The sequence below is a fragment of the Eurypyga helias genome, unplaced genomic scaffold (assembly GCF_000690775.1).
Source record: "Eurypyga helias isolate BGI_N326 unplaced genomic scaffold, ASM69077v1 scaffold15149, whole genome shotgun sequence".
Classification (NCBI taxonomy): Eukaryota; Metazoa; Chordata; class Aves; order Eurypygiformes; family Eurypygidae; genus Eurypyga; species Eurypyga helias.
Window position 1 is genome coordinate 28109 of NW_010274067.1, and position 24097 is coordinate 52205.

General features: G+C 43.3%; 1 protein-coding gene across 1 annotated transcript in view; it reads left to right on the top strand.

The window, feature by feature from the left end:
* Positions 1 to 232: 232 nt before the first annotated feature.
* Positions 233 to 24097, top strand: part of R3HDM1 (R3H domain containing 1) — a 50666-nt gene continuing 26801 nt past the window's right edge. The window contains 12 exon segments of the mRNA XM_010159705.1: positions 233 to 403; positions 6480 to 6521; positions 6971 to 7060; positions 12761 to 12875; positions 14749 to 14827; positions 16534 to 16593; positions 16677 to 16817; positions 19328 to 19436; positions 19533 to 19628; positions 21022 to 21059; positions 21142 to 21192; positions 21329 to 21555. Coding sequence (XP_010158007.1) covers positions 233 to 403; positions 6480 to 6521; positions 6971 to 7060; positions 12761 to 12875; positions 14749 to 14827; positions 16534 to 16593; positions 16677 to 16817; positions 19328 to 19436; positions 19533 to 19628; positions 21022 to 21059; positions 21142 to 21192; positions 21329 to 21555 — 1219 coding nt within the window.

A 24097-nucleotide genomic window follows, 5' to 3' on the forward strand; every position in this document is an offset into this window, starting at 1 on the left:
CCTCGTGATAAAAGTGGTTAAAATGAAAATGGTCAAATCACTCCCTCTGATATGAGAGGAAAAAAGTATCATAGCAGGAGGGGGAATCCTTTTTGCAACCAAATCATGTTAATTTTGGGTAGCTGTTTAGGGATGTGATTTTAAAAATTAGTTTAAAATTACTCAGCGATCCACTTTTTCTTTGTCCTAAAGGTTCCATATTTCGTGTAGAATCTTAAAATAACCTTTTCTAATGAGGATGTCTGATATTCTTACTGCAAAAGATGAAACTGATGCAATGAAGGGTTCAGAAGCTGAATTGAAAGATACAGACCCAGTTGAAAACCTTATAAAATCAGGAAGTCAGGAGCAAATTCAAGTGGAAAAGGATGAAAATTGCCCTGATAGCAAAACCAATATGCCGGTAAGAAGCCTTTTACTTTATTTTTCACTAGTAAATCATGTGAAATAAATGTGTGTCTTGTTCTTCTCCCTTTCTCATGACCCTCTGATGTTTCTTTGGTACTTCTGGAAAATATGGCTGGTGTTAAGGAAGCAAGTAGTGTGCTTATGGCTTCCTCTCTCCTCCTTTGCCCACTTTGCTGTTTGTGCTCATGTAAATGAGTGTCAGTCATTGTTTGAAGTAGACGAGCAGTTTTCATGGGAACCAGCACTTTGTCCATATCTGTGTTTTCCTGAGCGCACACGTGAAGCTGAGGTTTTGTTCACTGTAGCAGAACAAGGCAAAAACTCAACACTCAAGCTTTCTCTTGCTGTTGCTGAATCCCGACTGAGTTCCTGAGACCGGGCTGTATTAAGAATACACTACGCAGTAGTAGCGTGGCTTGATCAAAACACTAAAATGTTGAGTGTCGCTGGCATGAACAACGCGCCCTACAGCACAGCTCAGCGTGTCTGCCCTGGGCAGGGGTGAGCAATGCCGGGCTCTGGAGCTATGTGCAGCTTACAGGGTGCTCAGGTGTGACTTCTACGGCAGAGCTGTACTGCATGAGGCTAAAGTAATCCAATGTAGGTAATCCAAATCCCCAGGTGGTGGAGTCAAGCCGGCAGAGCTCCTGAGGCCGGTAGGTCTGGGTCCTCCCTGAGCCACCAGCACACGGTCCAGTTTCTTTCTCCCTACATCAGTGGTGGAGCGAGCTGGTGAGCTATCGTCCCATCTTGGCTGCGAGCTGGTACTCCTCGTACCTTCCCTTTTCCGCTGTTCCACCGCTTGACAACTTTGGTACATGATTTATGAAGTGGGAGAGCTTGGGCCGTCCACGTGCACGCACTGCAGAGCTGACGCATATGAAGGAATGGCCTGTGCAAGGTGGGAGATGTAGCTATAAAGGAATTGTGGCATCTAATTTCAAGTGGGAGAACTGTGCAGTTAGTGTTGATGGTCAAGAATCCTGAAAGCTGGGTCTCTCTCACGTGGGACAAACTAGCTAACTCCTGGCTGAGGCTGCCCACTTGGTTGCTGAAGTTTTGTCTTAGAGGAGGTGAGGAGCTAAGGAAAGCAACTGAAAATTTCTGGCACAACGATGTTTTTCTGAAAGAAAAAAAAAAAACAACCTCCTGATTGGGGTATGGCAGTGTTCTCTTGTGGGATGCAATAACAGGACAGTAGCTTATTAGATTCTTGTTATTGAGAACTGAAGAAAAGGTTCTTCTGGGAGTTGTTTTGTTCAAGACTAACAATTCCATAACCCGCTGAGTGAAGTGTTTCCTATGTTAAAGCACTTCCAAGTAAATCTTGCAGACCACTGTAATAACAGCACAGTTTTACACTTTAATATCTGCTGCCTTTATTAAGGCTGGCATCAGTGTAAGTAGATAATTTCACGGGGGGAAGAAATCCTTAAAATGAAATACTCATGTAACATGAGAAATAACTGCGACTGGAAAGATGGTAGATACTACAGCTGAGCTGACGTGTTCTTTACTCAATGGAATGTACTGGTAGTGAGCCTTAAGAACTAGATTAAAGTTTTTTTTATTTTCATTACAGTTCAGTAACTTGGAAAAGCCTCATTCACGTTTTCTCATTCAACAGATTTTAGTGTGGGAACTTCTGTGAGGCTCAAGTGGCAAACCTGCTTTCCTGCCAGCAAGGGTTGCTGCGTACTCAGGCCTGGTCTAGAGAAAGGAATCTGTCGGTGCTGCCAGTGGCCGTGGGGTTTGGCAAGGGGTTGGTTGTGTGGTGGTGTTCATGTACAGGAGTAGTAGCTGGTGTCTGAAGTAATTACCTAGCACACACGATGAATTGAACAACTGTGTAACGGAGGCTGTTTGAAGGAGACAGCTTTACTGTCATCTTCGTTCACTGTTGGTGTGAGTGTTGTATTCAGGAGTTTCCATCAGAATCCAAACATTGCTGTTAGATGAGTAATTAAAAACTGGGTTTCTAGGCTGAGGATATTGATCTGCAGCGTGGTAGGAAGACAGCCCGTTACAAAGCCAAAGCCCTTTGCAACAGTGGAAGCCAGTAAAAGTTCATGTCACTGGTACTGTGCTGGCTGGTAGTGCAAATACCTATGTCATATAATGAGGCTTTCTCGCTTAAAAGCATATCCTATGCTAAAACACAAACCAAAGGCTTAGGTCTGCCTGTATGAAACACAACTTCTGGAGTTGAATGCATCTGCCATGTGATATGGGCAAGACCAATGTTGTATTAAGTGAGTATTATCCTGGTTTGGATTTATGGAAATTAAGCAGATATCCCTGTCCTTTGGAGGAATTAGATTAATTTTTGACTTAGCAACTAGACATCTGCCTACAGGTGTCTTCCCTCAATACTAGCACAAACCTTTGCTTTCTCTCTGTTCCACAGCTTGAGTTCTCGGAAGCTTTTCTTTGCCTCCTCCCCAGCTGTTTTGGTCTTGTCAGGATTTACCTGTCTCTGTCTTCAAACTATGTGATTTAATACATTTTAATGGACAAACAATCAGGCAGATTCTGTTTAGTTACTTTTGTACTGTTGACAATGCCCTTGTGTCCAACGAAGGAACTATTTTTCCATCAGTAGTCCTCTGCTGTGTCATAGGAAATTGCTGTCACTGCTCACTAGTACCGGGCAGCAAGTGACCACAGACCATGCTGTTCTTTGCTTCAGCATTAGAAAGCTATCCGTGGCTGTTAGCGTGTAGCCCTTAACTGGATTTAAAATTAGGACCTAAGTTAGTGGAAAGGTGCAAACTGAATGGCCTTATAACACTCTTTGTGCAGGTCTTGTGTGTCACACCTGTCCTGACCTGTCCAAGGGGTACGTCAGAAATAGGTACGGTACCTCCTCACACAACCTTTCAGGCTTCCGAGTTTGCCATCTTGTGCCTGACCTGTTGTTATCCAGCTTCTGTAGTGGTGATAGAGGAAAGCGTGGAACAGCTCCAGATCCTCACTTTGTATTTAATATACATCATCTGTGGAGATAATAAGGAAAAAATAAGACAGTGAGATGAAAGCCTGAATATATATGATTATTTGTGTTTGGTAAGCTCTATCTTAGTTCCCTTTCTATTTGTAGTTAGAAATGAAGCATAGTAGTTGGTCTTAAAAGTTCTTGGGTTTTTTCCAAGACCAAAAAAAACCTAATTGTTACTGTCATTGTGCAGTTGTTTGGAATACTTGGTTTCAAACCAGTGTTTAAAAGCATGCCCATAATGACTTTGAAGGGGGCATAAATATATTTTTAATTTAGCTTTCATTAACACAGTGTTTTCTCAAGCCAATAAAAGCCTGAGGGTTGCAAATATAAAGCAATTGCTTTACTTGTGCTCACTAAGGATTACGTATTCTGGAGTAGCTATAAATTGTTTTTCACAAATGGGAAACATAAAGATGCTCTGTGTGAGCAAAACCTTGTAGATGCAGAGAAATTAAGACTGAACTAAAATTCACCAGCCTGAAAGGATAGAGAATGTGTGTTAATGGATACAACATGCACTGACTGCCTCTATTCCTGGAATTCCAGAGGAAACGTTTTCCTCTGTCGGTGTGGTTTTGCCCCAGAAAGGATCTGTGCCAAATCACCCTCAGGTTTTGTGAGCACCGTTACTGCTGATTTCCAGGCACAAGGAATCCACGCTTATCAAAGGGTTGGTTTACAAGGCAGCTGTTTCTGGATGACAAGTCTTAGGATGATACTTACCTCGTGTGTAACTTTGAGTCGTTTCAGTCAAGGGAGCATCTCTCCTCCTACAGTCACCTCCAGCTCTCCCCAGTGGTGTTGGTTTGTTCCCTAAACCTCTCGGGTGCTCTTGAAGCTGAGCACCATGCTATTGAAGGATCTTGGTTTACTACCCCGAATACCCCGTATTGCTTTGATCTTATTCCCCACAGGTTGCAAACACCTATCTTTAAAAAAACTTCGCTCAGCGCAGCGTAACTGACAGTGTCAGTTGGGTTGGCTTTCCAGCCTGGCAACACAACTGTCATTCTGCAAGCAGAATGCAGGATGGGGTACAACACCTGTCAAGAAATCAAACTTGTCCGGTTGTGGATGAAATCTGAAAACCCCGTTAATTTTAAACATCCTTACAAAGCATTCACATTTGATGTTAGGACATTTCGGTTTCAGTATCTCAAAGGCATTTGTTTCACTTTATCTGGCATGAACATACGTTAAGTTTGGGCTGCAGTGGGTTCCTGAGACCTTACTGAGGTAAGCAGGGAGGAGATACGTGCTTTGTACAGATCTTAATGAAATGTATGGAATGGTTCCAGCTTCCCTTCTCTGATTGCTGCTTTGTGTTGGGTTTTTTTAATAATCGTTCTTGGAAGGAATTGCAGTATGTATGTCTTGTGTAATTAGTGATCAGTAACATGTGTACAGGCTTGGTTAACAGTACTAGAAAGTCTCTTTTGGCTAGTTTAAAACGTCTTATGCCCTGTGAAACAAAGTTGATTTTTCCCCCCCCTTCCCCTTTTCTCCTTCTTTCCTCTGTTCTCCCTCCTCTCTGGTCCCTCCCCCAGCGGTGCATCTGAGGTGTGAGCTTCCCTGTACGCGTGTCAGTTATACTGTTATATACCCCTTTGCCAGGGATATGCAGGGTGCCAGCTTTCCATACGCGAGGTACGCTTTCAGCGCAGCTGATCGAAGGGCAAAAATACTTCACAGGTACCAGCAAGCTCAGAGTCTCTGTGCTCTTCCAGGTATGAGAACATTGCAACTGGTTTTGCAACTCGAAATCTCAGCAAGCTTCCTGTAAAAAACCGACCATGAGTTCGGTTGGGTCTCAGTGCTGCTATTTAAAATCCTGTTAGACAGTGAGGCGAGCTTAAATGAGCTCCCCTCCTGGGCTCTTCAGCTAAGCTGGCGAAACATCCAAGAAAGACTCTTGGGACTTGAGGAAAATGAGAGCGCGAGCAGTTCTGCCTTTACGTGGCAGGACCCTTGTGTTCTTGTTAGCAACATAGATGTCCTGCTGAGAAATTGAGGTACTTGATAGACATCTGCTCCTTTGAGCCTAGGACAGGGAGGGCTGTCCTCATCTAGTTAGCAGAGTTGTTGTGCAGTGTCCTTCTGAAAGGATACCCCTTTCATAAAGGAGGAATTATTGTTCATTAATCAACTTTTGAAGCTATATTAATGCTACAAACAACACTTGAAATTATATTCATTTTCCCTTACAAACATTGGGTCTCTGCTCAGTAAAACGGGTTCACTTCAAGGCTTGTCTGTTCATCAACCTTAGTGCTGCAGTGAAACCAGTACTTGATGTTGGGCTGCTCTAAGCGCTTCTGTTCCTGTGTACCCGTCGGAGTGTTGAGCTGGTTTAACTGTGCAGTTATGAAATTGTTCAACGCTTTCTCGGTTCAAACATGCCTTTCAGTCACGCACGGTGCAGCAAAATGCTGGTAAGGCTTGGTTTTTTAAAAGAAACGATAGTAATGGAAGAAGGGATCTGGGAGGAGGAAGAGCAAATGAATGCATAGTACATTACTAAATTAAAGAAAAAGATACCAGTAGCCTGTTTTAAAGTCCACTTTTGTAACTCCTAACATGAAAGAAAAAACCCCTGTGTTTTAACCTGCTTATGACAGGTCATCATCTGCTCCCCTCGTAGAAGCAATGCTTTTCTTCTCGGGTTGGGTTTTTTTTTCCCATATCACTTTTCCTGGTGGGTTTCAGGAATAGGAAGAAAATTTACAAAAACCATGTCCCGTTGCCCAGGAAGTTAGGATGTGGGAATTTAAAATGTGAGAGCTGGCTGGGAGTGTCAACTGCTTGGATCTTACTGAACAAGAGTAATGCTTGCTTCCCGCTACATTCCTGTAAAATCTACTGTGGATGACTGAAGACAAGAAATCAGGGACAAGCACAGTGAAATGGGAGAGCATATAATCCTGCAGGCAGAAACACCTGCTGTTCCTTTTACAGATTTGACTGTCATGCCAGTAATAACCGGTAAAGCTTTCTCTCACACAGACTTGTGCGTTAATAAAATTGTATGACGAAGTTTAACCAAGCTTTTTCTGTTGTGCCTGTCGTTCAGCGGCCAGTGCAGTCTTTTGGACAGACAGCAAAAAGGTCGAAGGTACAGTAGACTCGTGTGCTGGCATGCTAAGGAAGCCCTTCATGCTTGATGAAGCTTTGTTCCTTTGTGGAAAGTGCCTTGAGTTTTATTTTTTTGGCGTTGAAGCTTTGTTTTATTCTGTTGGATTTTTTTTGTCTTGCCTAGTTGTCTGCTTTTGTGGTTTGCCTTTATATTTTTAGTGGCTTTTTATTGTTATGGAGAGAAACCCTTTCCCAAAGACTTTATTTCCGTTTCGTTAGATGTGCTCTATTGTGCTGACAATGCCCTCAAAAGCTGCAGTTGCTTGGGTGTTTTCCTCCTAAAGGAAATTATTTATTCTAATGAACATATTAAAAATTCAGTTTCCAGCCGTTTTGTTTTACATAAAATGAATGGAAAATAACGGCTTGTGGTGTATTGATACCATTTTTTATAAGCCATAGTTTTTAATTTTACATACTTTCCTTCAGTCAAACACAAAGTTAAAGTTAGTTCGGAGCCTTGCGGTATGTGAAGAATATCCACCACCTCCCACAGCTGAAATATCACAGGACCTCCAGGTAAAAATCATGTTACTGAAGTTTCTGAAACGATTTGCAGTTGTTGCCATTCAGAAGAAAGTCTTGGGGGTACTCTGTACATACGCAGACACCGTATGATTTCAGTTTTTTTGGTACAGCTCTGACTGAGGTGGTCGTACCACTCGGAGGACTTGCTGTTTTGCTTCTCTGAGCTCTGATGGTCGATGCCTGGGGAACGGGAAGAGGGGCTTAGTTGGTTGCTTTGGCTTTCGAGTGTTACAGCGCACTCGAGGCACTCCCAAACCGTGTAGGTGCTGTCTGCCGCCAGTAAGGCACAAAACTGGTGATTAATATGCAGCATAATTTATCAGCTTTTTCTATTTAGAAAATCTAAACAGCTGTAAGCTCTGGTGTTTTAGCTGAATTCCTGCATATTAGTTACAGTTGCTGGTATTAACGCGTGCCTGGGGTATTTCTGAAGAGTAACCTGTTTAAGATGGTATAATACGCATAAAGAGGTTCCTAAATGAACCTGGATGAAAACATGTAAACATACTTTCTTGAGGTTTTAACCCAAAATCTAGCTTTCCTGACTTGCCCTTCAGAGCAAAATACTACAGCTGGTGTTGGTTCTGTGGGTGAATAAGGGGCGTCAAGATGCTTTTGTGCTCTCACTCCTAACAAAGCTGAAGTGATCCTTAGTGCCTCATTCGTAAAGCACATTGACTTGTTGTGCTGTTATTGGAAAAGCTTCTAAACTGTCCTTTTGTGAAAGTCCCACTTTCCTGGACAAGCAGAAGGAACGGGTACAATAGCAGGCTGTGAGGAAGTTGTGCTGGGGGGAGTGGTAATTCAGTTTTTGGGAGAGGAGGGAACTTGGGAGAACTCATGGAGGTATTTGTCAAGCTAATTGTAATTTTCTGAGATTGAACCACAAAGTGTCTGGGTTGGCTTTTTTTTTTCTTGGGAAAACTGAGAAAATAGTGGTTTTGGTAGTCCCTCACTAATACAACAATATTTGAAGAGTTGACTAGAGAAATTTTGCAACTGGGCCTGCCAGTTGGATGAAAATGTAAGTCATAGGTTGATACAGGCTATAGAGTAAGAGATTAAAAGGCAACAGGAAGGTCAGTGCTGTTTACCATGACTTACAACCCTGTTGTGATGTTTTGTGTAAGGTAACAAAGTTGACAGTGAGCCCTAGTGCAGGCTTAGTTGTTTAGTCTGAAGCGGGAGGGTTTAACTTTCCCAGTCACTGTCTCTAATGACAGGACGACAGAATCCTCATGTGATGGGCTGCTCATCCACAGTGTATTTCAAAGAAAAGAGCTGTTAGGATGTTAAAAACCTCCAGCACTGTACAACAGCATGTAGTTCATGGTTTGAAAGCAGACATTTGTAATAAGTGTTTGCTGGAGATGGTGTTTATTTATGTCCTCTGGGGTTCTACCCTCAGCTGGCATGCTGCAGGGTCATTCTGGAAAGGAATCAGAATGGTTGGGGTTGGAAGGGCCCTTAAAGACCATCTAGTTCCAACCCCCCTGCCATGGGCAGGGACACCTTCCACTAGACCAGGTTGCTCCAAGCCTCATCCAGCCTGGCCTTGGACGCTTCCAGGGATGGGGCATCCACAGCTTCTCTGGGCAACCTGTTCCAGTGCCTCCCCACCCGCTCTGTGAAGAATTTCTTCCTGATATCTAATCTAAACCTCCCCACTTTCAATTTAAACCCATTACCCCTTGTCCTGTCACTACAGACCCTTGTAAAAAGTACCCCCCAGCTTCCTTGTAGCCCCCTTAGGTACTGGAAGGCTGCAATGAGGTCTCCCCGGAGCCCAAGGAACAATGGCAGTAGTAGAAGAGGTGTGAAGGCCTGGTCTACGGAACGGATTGAGTTGTGTGATGAGCTAAGTGTGTACGAAGGCAATGCCAGGTTGTATAAGAAGAAACAAAATGGGATCTAGCTGTGAGTTTTCTTTGAAAATGGTTATCTCTCAAAAAAAGAAAGGGCCTCTGAATCCCAGTAACTGTGCAGTGATTGAGAGAACAAATTTAGGTCTTCCCGGTGGCGCGGAGAAACGCGTGTTCCAGAGAAGAGGTAGAAGTAGGAATCTGTTACAAGTTCAGATGCAGGAGTGTAGATCCTATGGGGCACAGCTCTTCTGTGACCCTCTGTGACAACTCCTGCGGGCCGTTTCTTTTTACTTCTTCATTTTGCATTCATTTCCAAAGAATCCTTGGGAACGGCACGGAAGAGTTCTTTTGCAGGCCGCAGTCGGCGGCTGGCTGCCTCATGCCCCGTGCTGTGATGCACGATTTGTACGCGTTAATTGTGCCTGGGCCGTGCGGGAGGTCAGCGGCGTGGGGAGGTGAGGGGCTGTCTTGGACAGCCACCTCTGGCAGCGTGAGAACAAACTGATGGCTTCTCCTTGCTGGAAAAGTCACTGCTTTGTGGTGTCACTGTTTGCAATGAAGTGATGGGTTCTAGTTTTGTGTTTATACTTAAAATGGGTCTTAAGCGTCAGGAGGAATAAAATTCAGGATGATGTTGCTGATAATGCTTGAAGAATTCAAATTTTGGTTAGAAAGTGTCAGCCTTGACAGGGTGAAAAATAGACTTGTTCAGCTAGGAGCTGGTGAGGTTTGGGGTAACTGTAGCCTTGTCTGTCAGACAGCTGCTGTACAGGCTAGAGGGCAAGGGCTCCCCCGAGGCACATGCTCGCGCAGAAGTCGCCACTGCTGGTTGCTTCTCAGAAGGCTGTAATGCAGGAGGTGACAGACCACACAAATTGTCTCAAGCAGGTCAGCTTACTTTTTGATGTACTTGGTCATATTCCCTTGAGCAGTCACAGCGTGAAAGAAGATACTGTTCCTTGCCGAGAAAGCTAGGCAGGAGCGCTCACATTTTCAAGTCTCCATTGTTCAAAAGCACTGGCAGCCCTTGACTAAAAGGTGCTACGGAAGTACGAGCTTCTCAGATTATTGCAGGAGGAGGAGCGTAACCAATGTATCTGCTCTTTTACCTTAGTGTATTTACAGAGTCTTTATTCTCTCGCTGTCCTCTCCCTAACTGCTAGGTACTGGGGCTGTTCTGGTTCCGTATGCTCTCATAAGGAGTACGAACACTAGCGAAGGATGATAGATTTCAGCTATTTTAAGGAAAGCTGTTTCCATATGACTGGCAGTTTTTATTAGTGGTAACGAGTAAATAAGCCTTCACAGGATTGAACTTTCTTCTTCAGCAAAATAAAACAACCCAGAGGGGTTGGGAAGAGAAGGCCAGGCTCTCTAGTGGTAGTATACTGCCTTGTGTAAATCCAGGTGGCTGGTGGTACAAAGCCAAGACCCCAGGATATATGGGGCCTTGAAGCAGTATTCTGGAAGGTTTCCTGGCTCTTACCTTTTTCTCAAGTGCTTTGAGCTGGAGGAATCTATTAGGTTTTGATGATTTTTGGGGGGTTTCGCTTTTTATATGGCTTTTTGTTTAATCAGGACTTGGTGACCATTTCTTCTGCCTACGATGAGGACTTCAGATAGGTGCTGAGTGACAAGACAGAGCTTGTTAAACCCATATGCCCTCAGAGCTGTGCTACAGATAGGGTGGGATTTAAAGAATTTTAGGTAATAGAAGCTAAAAGATTTCTCGGCAGCTTGCCAGTCAAGTAGGTCATATTTAATTAGATGCTACAGTTTTTATAGCAGGAAATCACAAGGCAGTGCCCTTTGGTACACAGTTCTGTTGTATCACTCTCTCAGTAGAGTTGGTGGCAGGAGAAGAGCTGGCAGTTCAGATGGCTGTTCCTTTTTTAGCTCTCGTTGGGGAAAGAAGTATGAAAATGATTACTTGCTGAAATCCTTGACTGAACTGTTGCTGTGTGTTTTTACTTTGGAGGAATTCAGAGTATGCAGTCAGTTGGCTAGTGAAGAAAAATAAGACTTTGCAGATTACCTTAATTTACTGCTAGTTTGTAGAGTGTTACTGCCAAATGGAGAATAACAGCTTGGTGGATGCAAGTCAAAAATAATTTCTTAACGAGATGCAAACCCAGTTTATTTCTTTTTCAGCTCTTAGGCAGCTACTGGGTGAACAGTAGGTGTAACGCGCTGTGTAGCGACACATAAATTGCTTATTTGAATTGATATTCAGGTTTATGAGGTGAGGAATGCAAAGATTTGGTTTGGACTCCTCAAGGTTTGTAGGCAACTCTTAAGACTAGAAAAGAATGATACAAGAGTTGGTTATCAGGGGCTGGTAACCGGTTTTATCACTCAGGTGTAGATAATGTCGTAAAAGTGGAAATGCTGCTTTGGAGGGTGTTGGTGGCTGAATAAGCTCAGTTAGAACATTTAATGTGGGCAAAAAGTCATAATGCAAGGGAGAGCTGATAAAACTATCAGCTTTTATTTTTTCCTCAAGTGAGAGGTTGTTACTGCAGAGATGCAGGCTGAAAGCAGTTTGTACATAACCTTTTTAGTGTGCCGTGGCCCAGTCGGAGGGGACCAAGGAGACGCAGGTTGGTGAGCTGGGCAGGGAGGAGCGGCACCGTGGGTTGGGCGAGGGGGCGTTGGCAGGTGCAGCACTCTTCAGCCGTGGTGAATCCCGGCTATATTTAACTGCAGCCAGCTTACCGGTGGGAGATGAGGTCTGTGGAATGACACGTGGGGAGCAGCTTAGTGCAGGTGCCTGGGTGCAGGTTAGAATGGGCTTGAAGGAAGAGCAGGGGCTTGCATGGGAAGGGATAGGGTGCAGGACAGGAGGTGAGGGGCAGGTTCTTTGGGTTGGGAAGGTCAGGTCTTCTCGGGTGGGGAGTGATGGCATCAACTCAGCTCACCTGAGGGAGCACAGTTGATGTCTAGGGGAGTTAGAGATGGATGGTAATGGGGAATCTCGCTCTTAGAGGACTTGGCCACTTCTGGAGCCATTCAGACACATGGCATCTCCATTTCCCCCGACCTTCGTTACTGCTGTCTGAAATGCCAGCCCTTCACTGACAGTCTTGGTACAGAGTAGAGAGGCACAGTCTTCCACTGTTTAGGGCACCATTAATTATGGCACTGTAATTTCAAAGGGAAGTTCTTCCTGCTGTATTTGGGAAACAGGTTTTACAGTAGTTCACCTACTTGTATAAAACCACGGATCCTGAGATGCTGACACAAAGTACTCTATCGAAATACACAGGGAGTTAAGGATTTAAGCCTTGAGGACAGTAAGACCTGCATATTTTGCCTTGATACATTGTACTGTAAATATTTCCCTTTTTGTGGATCTGGTCTGTCTTAGATTGAAACATTTGTTTTATTTTTATCTTCTGGGTATAAACCAAATTGAAACTTGAAACAAGCTTTTATAGTCAAGATGTGAAGAAAGGGTGGGGGGGAGCATCATGGATGACAGATGACAACTTTTCTAAAGCTTCTAAATTTATACACCTGGAAACCTGGAATATTTCCATATGTGTATCAAATAAAATACTTGGGATTCCGTTTGAGCTAGCATTCAGGGCCTGGAAGTGAGTATAAATTCTGGAGTGTGTGTAGTGCTTCATCTTTTCTATAGTTTTTGATATGCTGATAAATAATTCCATTTTGTGGTTTCATAAAGTACATCTGGGATCAGAAAGAATACAAAGGCAATTATTTTCCTTGCTTCTTTATTTTGCAGGGAACATAGTACAAAACAGTTCTTCTGCAGGTATTGTTGGAAATAATTTCCATGATGACTGATTTTTACTTTTGGCAGGAGAACATTCAGATCCAGTTGTCACAGTCTTTTGAAAAAGAAGAAAAACCTGCAAAAGATGAAACGGAAAAGGAAAAATCCAGTGATAAACTATCCAGAAAAATGTTATCAAGAGGTTTGCCTTCTGCCATTGTGCTTTTTGATGTGCTGTGCAGCTAAAGAGTGTTTGGGGAAAATGCAGGTTGCTTCCAGGGCATCCTTGCATCAACCTGGCTTTGTGGTTTTAGCAAGTGAAGCAAGTAGATCAGACATCTTTGAGCTGGAGAAGGAATTGCTCCCAGAGGATTCACTGCTTTCGAGGCTTCCTCAAACACCCACTCCAGCAAATGCTTTTCCTTGCCTGCCTGTCTAGCTCTGCAGATGAGCATAAGAACTACTGTTTCCTCACTGCATTTACTCCTAGACTTTGTTACAGGCTTTGTGAAGCTCAAGTGAGATGATAACCTCCTTTGTACCTTCTCGGATCTTTGCCTGTCTTTACAGAAGGCAATGGTCTTGTTTCTTTGCTTATTTTAGTTTTGATAATATCTAAAACTTTTTAATGAGGTTTTGGTGCAAGGGTAGAACTACAGAATAAGAGACAAGTATATTTTCACAGTAATACTCCCGCATTCTGGAGTGAAGATCCATCTGTGGAAAATCTTTGATTTTTCACCTGGAGTAGAATTGCAGAATTGATGACAAGAGCCTGTCTCTGTCCGTGTTTCCTAATGCCTCCTAAAGGTAGACGATGTCATACGCTGGAGTTGGCAAGTCATTGCACAGCCCTTCCTTTACAGAAAGTATGCAGAATGTTTATCTGAACATCTTAGGTCGCCTGTTGCGTGGGGAATAGCTTTAAAGCTCAAATTATTTTGGGGACAAGTAGCACCTGCCCATCTTGTGTCCCTCGGTTCCGTAAGACCTTCCTCCTGTGGCCTTTCAGTCCATCTTCCCCCAGCTGGCAGCCAGGTATTTGCCAAATAAGCACTGGGGTGGAGAAGGTACCTGTGACAAAATGCCCACGGTAGAAGTAGCTGTTTTAAATTCACTCAGTGTCTCCTCTGGAGGGTAATTACTTCCTAATTTAGGATGTGCCAAAATAGAAAATGATGGAATTTAAGCATCAGTCTTCAGGTAATTATAGCTAAATTATTGCTCACTTGCTAATTAAGACAATTAAAGTAAATAATTACTCAGTCTTACAGTTGTTTTACCAGGCATACCCTTTTTTTTCCCTCCTCAGATTCAAAAGCGATCCCAAACCGTAAATGCTCAGATCGCTTGGTTTCATTAATACTCCTGATAATACGTGGGCAGCATTGGTAGCATAATGAGCTCTGCAGATAAAGGAGCTGGCTGTCATTCTTCTTCAGGGAACTAGAGATTCCCTGTCCTCAGGTGGATTTGGATTCTCTCCAGGAAAAACTTGGGTCTCATTTTTGACGACTGACACTTTGGTCACCTGGTTTCCTGCTGTGCCCAAGAACTGCTCTGCCAGCACCGTTGCTTCTAAAGAAAAAGCCCGCATAGATTCCGTCTCTTCTTGGTGCAGTAGTTCCCTCGCTGCTAGCAGCTCTTTTGCAATGACTGCTCCTCATAGTGACCGCAGAGAGACCTGCAGCAGCTGGGACACAGGCCTGAGTTTGAGCTGGGCCGAACGTGAGACCAGGTTGACGCTTTAGTTCAGCAACCGGACTTGAGGGAAGTCAGGTGGCTGAAGGTGCTTCATTGCAATAGATTGGCAGTGTCACTGAAGCTTTGGCTTCTGCATTACACTTGAATTAGGGCAGTGGGGGAGGTGGTGCTGGGTTTGGAGGGTTTGTTTACTTGGAGCCTTTTCCCTGGAAACTGGAATTGTTTAATTTTGGGAATAACATGCCTAATAGTTATATAGTATTGATCCATAAATACCATGTTCAGTACTAATTGTAAAAAAAAAAGTATTAATTAATTCAAATTGTAATTTTGCTCTCTTTCATCCTTTTTCCCCTGCCTCCCTCCCTTAGATTCCAGCCAAGAATACACAGATTCCACTGGTATAGATCTTCATGAATTTTTAGTAAATACATTAAAAAACAATCCCAGGTAAGCATCAGTGATGTCAGCTCTCTGGTTTCCTTTCTTGTCATTGCCTGAGGTGTAACGCCACCTCTTGGGTGTGTTTATTTCACCCCTCCCTACGTGTCTAACGCTGTATGTCCGTTATGTAGGATCAGATTTTCTTGCACAGGCTATCTGAAGCACCAGTCCTCTGGAACTTGTATGGTACTTGAACACAGAGGTGGAAATACGTGTTCAGGACATTAGAGCACATTAAAAACTTTTCATGTCTAATAAAGAACTAGTGGGTTCTGTCTGCGTGCAATTCTGTCGCTGAAGGACACTCACACTCTCCAAAACATGCACTCTTTCAGCATCTGTTTGCTAGGGACTCAGCTGCCTTCACTTTACTGTACTCAGCTCTCTTTCTTCAATCTGCCTGCACTGAATTTATGGGCAGAGACACTTTTTTTGAAGCTGTACCGTATAGCCGCAGTTGGCGATGCACATCTTCACTCTGCACAAGAGAAACCAAATCCAACCAAACCCAAGCCGTCGTTTGTCAGCCGCAGAGCTGGCGTGGTTCCGTTGCTTTCAGCTCTGCTCTACACTGCTCTTGGTCTGGTTTTTCCCCTCAGCGGGTTTCATACCGTGTCACAAAAGCCATTCCACTACGATGTGTTATTTAATAATATTACCATCGTGACTTCCACTGCGATCATGTATTGAGATTCCATTTTGTTGGCCAAAAAATGTAAAATGAGCTATAATAAGGGTCCAACACCATTTTGTCCTGTAGAGTGCAATTAGAAAGCACAACTCTGCCAGACTCTTGCCTTGTTCCTCTTTTGAATCATAGAATCGTAGAATCACAGCATGGTTGGGTTGGATGGGACCTTAAAGACCATCTAGTTCCAACCCCCCTGCCATGGGCCGGGACACCTTGCACTAGACCAGGTTGCTCCAAGCCTCATCCAACCTGGCCTTGAAGACATCCAGGGATGGGGCATCCACAGCTTCACTGGGCAACCTGTCCCAGTGCCTCACCACCCTCTCTGTGAAGTCCTAAAGCATCCCAGCATCGGTACGGAACTGCAGGTGAAGGTCTGCTGTGGGCTCACCTGCGCAGTAACACGCACGAATTAGGAACAGTGTGACAGTTCAGTTCGTTACCTGCTCATGGCTTACGGGAACTGGCATAGGCATTTTGAAGATTTCTGCTTACGGTGTTTCAGCTAATGCTCATTTGTATCACCTCGAGTTTTAGCTTTTTCATCTTCTGTTACTATCTCCTTGCGTTGCAACCCGTGCCAGCTTTTAACCGCTTGGCTGTTGGTACGTTGTGGTAGTGCCTCCTGTAAGCAGTACAGTCACGCTGTCCTGGTGATGGGCCCCACGATGTGCTTCACAATCCCAAGGGCCCGCTCAGGCTTCTGCAGATGTCGCTGCTCTTCCTCCTTCTTGAGCCTTTCTTCTCAATGACTGTACTTTCTGCTGAGCCTACTGGGACGAGGTTACATGGGGGATCTTTGTATTCTGATTTCTGAGATGATAACAGCATGTTTCACTAGGCAGGTTCAGCACTATAGAAAAATGAATACTTTCTCCTAAAAACACTGCGTTTGACACCTCGTCCTATTACAGTCTGCCATCACCCGTTGATCACAGATCTTACCTGTGTATTCTTAAGGTGAATACAGCTGCAGTTATTGGAGTGTCTCATATGTGAGTTGCTGTGTTTTTATTTTCAGGGACAGAATGATGCTGCTGAAATTAGAACAGGAAATTTTAGATTTCATTGGTAATAATGAGTAAGTACTGTACTCTTCTAGGAAAAAAGAGAGTTTAAGAGTGTTCCTGTTTGTTTAATAAAGTTACCATTCCTTTCTTCCAGAGTTCCCAGAAAAAAATTTCCCCCGATGACATCTTACCACAGGATGCTGTTGCACAGGGTAGCGGCGTACTTTGGCTTGGAGCACAATGTGGACCAGAGTGGGAAGGCAGTCATAGTAAATAAAACTAGCAATACCAGAATGTAAGTAAAAACTTTAAAGAAACTCTCTGACGCATAGGTTTAGCACCTGGGATACATGATGCCGTGATGCTGCCTCTGTAGCTGCAGGGGCCCGTCACTCGGTGGGAACCATGCGTCGAGGAGAGGTAGCTGCAAGGCCTTTACTGTTCATGTTCCAGTGCTCTGTAATAACGTGGTCTGATTCATGTTTAAGCTTTCTGGGGGTAAAAAAGGATGTTATGTGTAAATTACGAGGTTTTATTGCTTTTCTCGCAGAGATGCATCATTAGCTTTGTTTCTGTGAAATAGGAGTTTATATCAACTGTTTACCTGCTTAAAGATTTACACCAGTAAAGCGTTGAGTACGTTCTTCATTCCCTTTGGAAAGCAGAACCAGACCTTAACTTTAAATGGGGGCATTTCTGATTTGGTGAAGGGTGGGGACAAGACTTGCAGGACTTTAGCTTTTGTGCTGTAAAAAAAAAAATCTACTGGGAATTGAAGTTTTTTGTTGGAATAATGTTTCTTACAGATCTCACGTGGCCTTACAAAACAAACCTGGGAGATAAGAGAGAATCTTACCAGTGGAAGTGTCAGCCAGGTTAACAAGTCACGGCAGGCTGCTTTACTGTCAGGGCTGGGGAGTTCTTGAAGAAACCACTGGGCAAACCCACACTGAAAAAAAAAAAAAAAAAAAGGAGCACGAGGATCGCAGCAATCCCAAACCCATGCGTAGTTGACCTTTTCGTTCAAAGGACCCAGCTATTCTCTCTGTCCTCTGCACTTGCTCTGTCTCCTCATTCTCGCTCACAAAGACAAAGGACTAATGTGTTCATATATTTATGCCTCCTAGTTTGTATTTCTAACTTAAAGCGTTTGCCTGACACCTTTTTTATTTTTTAAAGAATTCTATGATTTGAACATGAAACAGTTTACAGCTCCTGCATCCCAATCCCAGTCTCTATGTACACTCTCCATAGCTTTAAGAAAAAAAAATAATTATCCATCCTAATTTTAGAGTCAGCACAACTGAAACAATTTACCACACTGAAATTTCACTTAGGTTTCCTCCTCGAAAGTTTCTAGAGAAATACACAGAGCCTAAATATATAGAGCCTGAGTAAGTTGCGTATTCACGTCTGTGGTTTTGCTCTGGCCGCGCATTTCTCTATCGACGTTGGCTTGCTAAGCCGTCCAGTCCCAATCTGCTGCCTTGGCGTCTCCCAGCGTCGCTGGACTGAAGCTTCAGTCTGGCACTTCACGTGTGGAATGAGGACTATGAAAAGATTATTTCTTCATTTGTATGCCGCCTTTTCTACTGTGTTTAAATAGCTTATGACCTCTGGAAGCCCCCTATAGGTGTAGTTACTAATTAGCAGGCATTTCATCTAACCTGCAGACATTAAGTTTCTTAATGTTTTCAGCATTCTTATTTTAAATCACTTTGGATATAAAATAAGAATTTAGAAAGAAAACCTTGGAGATCTGCTCCATGTTGAATAAAACCAAACTTACCTTTTCCTCATAGGCAGATTCCCGGCTCCATCGCTGCTCAGTGATGTTACTGACATCAACAACCCAGTGCACACTGGGACGTCTCAGTGGAGAGGGAAGTTGGTGATGGCAGGGCAGTAAATTCAGGGACCTTTAAAAGAAAGAGGTAAGACAGTCTAAAGGTTCTCTGAAATGCCTGCTAATTATGTTTGGGCATCCAGTCACTAATAGTTAGGCTTGGCTGTTTTATAGAAAAAGATCTCCTGACTTTATACAGATGACCTGCGTAAGGAATAAAGACACAGAAGTAGAGAAGAGTATACCTATTTTTTTGTCTCCTACTAGGCAAATACTTCCTGGTTGTCTGAGACCTTCTCTTACGATAGCAGTAGTTGTATTGTCTAGGTACTTGGTATCTTTGTAATAACAAGAGGTTGCAAAGTATCTCATTTTCTTTCACAAAGTAGATAAAATACCAAACCAATATATATAATCTGTTGCTTCATCCTCTTGTGACGCTCTTGCTTGCCTGCATTGTACTGTTCTTCTTCTCTTGCTTAATTTACCTAATTTTTTGTTTTAGAAGTCTGTAAGTTTCCATGCTTTCTCCTCTATCTTCTTCTCTTTTCCCTTGAAATGAACTTAGAGGTATTACAGCTGTAACAGAAAGCACCTATGTCCACTTCCATGCATGCCCAATATCCATTGCATGGCACCAGTCTGGATTCCAGAGCACTTCTGATTCCCCAAAGGCATGTGGTTTGCTTGCCACCCTAATTGGATACTGAAGCAAAAGCTTGAAGGAGGAAGAGATTGTAAAAGCAGGTTTGTTATGTCTTGGGAACAGGACCTGTCAGGGGTACACAACATCCTGTGGTTTTGCTACCTTTTCCGTTGCCTGGACAACCAAAGTCTGTCACTTCAGTTAGAACATTAAGTGTATTTAACATTGATCTTAAGTACATTTCCGTTTGTTCCCCTGTGTCTTGGATGTGTTTACAAACCCAAGAATCTCTCTCTCTAATGACTTTTCATAGACCTGACCAAAAATTTTGTGAGCATATAAAGGACGAGAAGAGTGACGATTTCCAGAAGCGGTATATCCTTAAGAGAGATAACTCTAGTTTAGACAAAGATGACAACCAGGTAAATACATATGGATTATTTCCTTCCACTCGCTGTATTTGAATGTGAGTTCATACTCTCTTCTTGTAGAAGTTGACACTGTATCACTTAATTTAGATGAGAATACGATTAAAAGATGACAGAAGAAGTAAATCCATAGAAGAACGTGAAGAAGAATATCAGAGGGCTAGAGAGAGAATATTTGCACAAGATGTATGTATCAAAGAACCTTACGGTGTTCAGTACGAATACTTTGCACACACACACATGGCTTCTGTTAAAGGATACTTCTTTCCAGGAATCCTGCGGTGTCTGATGGGGACTGGGCAGATAGGAATTGTTAGTGTGGCCTGAGTGAGTTGTAAATGATACTGAAGTCACTGAGAAGTTTTCTGGTTTCTCTAATCGATACTGTATGAAACTCAGGCAACCTTCAAGCGTTATTTCAGTGCTCCATCCGGCCTTACCGGTTGCCATGCGTTACTTTGCCCCTTACTGAAATTTCAGTCAGAGTTTTGGTACTGCAGTCACTTCACTTGTTACTCGGAGCAACAGTTGATTTAAACAAACAAACATAAAACCCCAACCAAACAAATATACCCAGCCCCAAAACAACCCACCAAAATGTTGCTGTTTTTCTCGCTTCCCTGTATCAAACACAGTAAAATGATTAGGGTTGCCATACGTGAAGTTTCAGTCAGAAATGTAGCAGTCGAGTCTCTCGTGACTGGAGTTATCGAGCAGGACAACACTGTAAACTGCGATTCAGTCACAAGTCGTGATGACATTAATGGTATTGAGTGAAGCAGAAAAGAATGTGTCTTCAAAAGCATGCATTGCTTCAAATAATCCACTTCTGACATTCATCTGTAGCTCTGACACATCCAAAACCAGATTCTTGTTCTGAAGAAAGAGTGATGAGCTCTGAGAGGCCGATTTGCTATGTCCAAATACTTTCCTAAAGCCAGTCTTTTATTTGTTTGATGTGGTGACAAACAAAAAGAATGGTATGGGATCTAAAATTGCCTTTTCTTTTTGCATACTCATTTACCATCAGCTGTACCCCGAGAGGCTTTGTACCAAACCTTAGAAGTCTCAGTCACAACACAACGGAAGTTAATAATGGCCTTTTTGACTGTGTATCTGTCTGCTTTTTGGCAGATGCCTACCCAAAGAATTCAGTGCAGTTCTTGCAGTAGCCAGTGTCCTCTCCTACTTCATGCTTTCAAGCAGAAGAGAAGGCAGCTCAGGTGGGGTTAAGAGACTTGCCAAGTCCCACGTCAGCTGGAGTTACCTAAGGCAGCGAAGGCCCAGTGGAAGAATTCTAACTTCAGAACAATACTGACACAAAATGGTCAGCACTGAAACTGTTCTAATGCTAACTTTTATTTCCTGCAGATGGGCCTTTTTATATTGTCCTTTTTTCCACGTGTTATGGGATTTATCCACCAGAGGTTAAATTTTCAGGCAGCTTAGTACAAAAGGGATGCTGTAACAGTCCGTGTGTGATACAAAAGACTCCACATTGCAGCATGTTTTGTTACTGTGATGGTGTAGGGGTTCTAGATGCCATTCATATTAATTTCTACACTTCTTTGCCCCTCAGTCCCTGTGTTCCCAAGAGAATTATTTCACTGATAAAAGGTAAGAAAACTTGCAGTTTAATTCTGTTTCATTTTCCTATTTTCTTAATAAATATTAAGCTATCTTATTAAAATGTCAACAGAATCCAGGAGGAAGAAACTAATAGTACACAACAAAGACGACAGATACTTAGGTATTTGATGCTTTCTTTTAAAAAAAATGAAATTCCAAAGTATTCTGCATGCATTTCACCTTTTTTTTTCTTTTTTTTTCTTTTCCCTTACTTTGCAATTGATGCTTGTGCTAAAAGTTTAGTTTATAACTTGCAGAATCAATAAGGAAACATCAGGGAGATCAGCCAACAGCCATCAGAGCAGTACTGAGAATGAGCTGAAGTATTGCGAACCCCGTCCCTGGAGCAGCACCGACTCTGATAGCTCCATCCGCAATCTGAAGCCAGCTGTGACGAAAGCCAGCAGCTTCAGTGGGATATCAGTTCTGACAAGAGGAGATAGCTCTGGGAGCAGCAAAAGCACAGGCAGGCTGTCTAAGACAGGTATAACGACATCTGTACAAATACACCCTTGCTTAGCAGTGAAGTGCCTGCTGGTTTGACACGTGATGCGCGTTGCAGTTGCGTATGTCCGTAGGGGCCTCGGTCTCTGGGCGCTCCGTGCGTGCAGCTCCCTCTGGGAACGGTGGGTACTGTGTACATGGAACGACCGCAGGCCTCGCCCTGTGGAGCGTAACTGCCTTGGGGAGCTAGAATTCACCCAGCAACTTCAGCGAAGGCTTTTGGCTTTGGAGGTCGAATTTTAAAGCGCGTTATAGATGGCCTTAAGCCGCATTTCATCTCATACCAAGCATTTGGAAACAATTATTGCCATAAGTGCTTTATTCAAAATACAAGTGTAGAGTTCAGCTCTAGCTTCAGCGTGGCAAAGCTGCATCGTGCGGCTTAGGAAGCTGCGTGCGGCTCGCCAGCTAGCTTGCGACTCGTTACTTGTGTGTTGTGTTCCCCTTCAGTGCCAGTGTTAAATTTAAATGGGTATGGATGAAAAGTTTACTTAATTTTTGTATTTGCCAAAAATTCAGATCATGCAACAAAGTGTACTGTTTATTTCTAAGATTCAGAGCTGTTGGGGGGAAAAATAAGATTCTGGGTTTCAGAGGTGCGTTAGCTTGTAATTAATGTCTAAACAAAATCTCACAAGATAGGGATGTAAATACTCTGTGGGTCAGAAATGAAATTGAGTAAATATTTGTGTCCCAAACACCAAGGTAATTTTTGATCCAATAGACTACCTTGGTTGTGGAGAGATTTGAGGCTTGTAGGAGATGGGTGGGTTACAGATGCCCTGGGACAGAATTTGAAGTAGATCTGTAAAAAGCAGAATATTATTGCTTGTCTGTATTGCGCTTGGCTTCAATCTTGGTTAGAAAGCTTATTTATAATGAGGATCTGTTTAATTTTTTTGCTTTCCCTTAAACCCCCACTACTTTATAGGGATATCGCCACACTTGTATATCTCACTGCAGTAAAACAGTTACAAGTTCTGTTTGTCCATTATATACTTGTATGAAAAAATATGTTCCAGGGTACTTCTGCATATGCCTGAAATTGTGCCACCATACTGAGTTAGTTCATTTAGCAGTGCAGTAATATTATCTGGCACCACTTGAAAAAACTACAACCTGGCAGTAGTGTACATATAAAATAGTTCCCTAGAAATGGTCATTTTCGAAATTGCAAGAACGCAAATGGATTGTTAAAATTTTGCTGCGAACTTTGGCATTCTGAGAGTTAGGATTCAAAGTTCAGGATGCCTCTTGGTGGTGGTTGCTTCACTGCAGTGGCAGGTTGTAGTGATTTTGCATGTGTTGAGATTGGTTTTGGCCATGTTGATCAAGGACCTATTTGGCTTTAAGTATGATGCCTTCAGCCCGATTTCTCTACATAATCTAGAAGTGGATACACCTGTAAACAAGTCTGATCCAAGGAACTGCTCAGGTGAAGGTGGTTCTACTGAGCTGGGTTATGCTATTTTGCCCAGCGTACAATTAATAGCTTTGTATTTCGCTTCACCTGGCAATAGAGAAGAGGTCAGCAGCCTCAGAAACGCTTCAAGCCATACTGCTTTCGGATGCACACATGTAAAGGGTTGTAGTCTGATGCTTTTACGGAGGACTGCAAAGGAACTTCAGACGGTAGATAAATTCTGTCACAGCCTTTGAGTCTTGCTTTCTCTTCTAGATTGTATAGAGGCTGCTAGTGAAGAGTTCTTCAATTTAAACAACTCTATTCTGTCTCCAAGTATCATAGCAAAGACTTAATACAAAGTATAGCAAACTGTATCCCTGGACACCTAGGTATGCAGTGATCCAGGAACGGTGCAGTTCTGCGGACTCTCCACGTTGGACTTTTGGAATATTGCATTTAGCTGCATGCGCTGGCTTTCAGAAAGCTCAGGGTCTGGTTCTCCACTGCCTTGCAATATTTATACTCATTCCTATCTGCAAAACGATTGTTGCTTTCAATCCCCTATTTCATACTCCTTTGAACTTTGCATTGTTGCGTAAAACTGGGCTAAAGCTGCCATATTACCATCATGTTTTCCAGCTGAATTCTTGATTTCAGTCTGAAAATTGTCAGAGGAGGAAAAAAATAATTGGGGGTGTTTAGTATTCTGCAGTTTGTCCGGCAGGTGAGTCAGGGAGGATCTCTGACGTGTCGTAGTAAAAAGAAAATGGCCATTGCCCGCACGCAGGTGATGCCTACGGAGCACGGGAATTCAGCTGGCCTGCCTGAAGGGCCCGCTGCATCTGCATGGCCCCAGGGCTGCACGTCAGCAGCGGCTGCAGGGGTGTGCTCCTCGCTTCCAGGTGCCTCGTGGGTGCACAGGCGTGCGTTGTTCTGGGGTACGTGAATGATCACCTGAACGAATTGTGGGTGGGCTGAACGTTGGCAGATGCGCACGTGTACAGGCGTGTGTTTTCTGCCCCGAACGTCAGAGCTAGACCTGAAAGCCTGGCTTTACGGTGCAAAGCAGTGTGGAATTGACCCTTGGTTCACAGAGGGAATCTTGTCATGGTGTTCC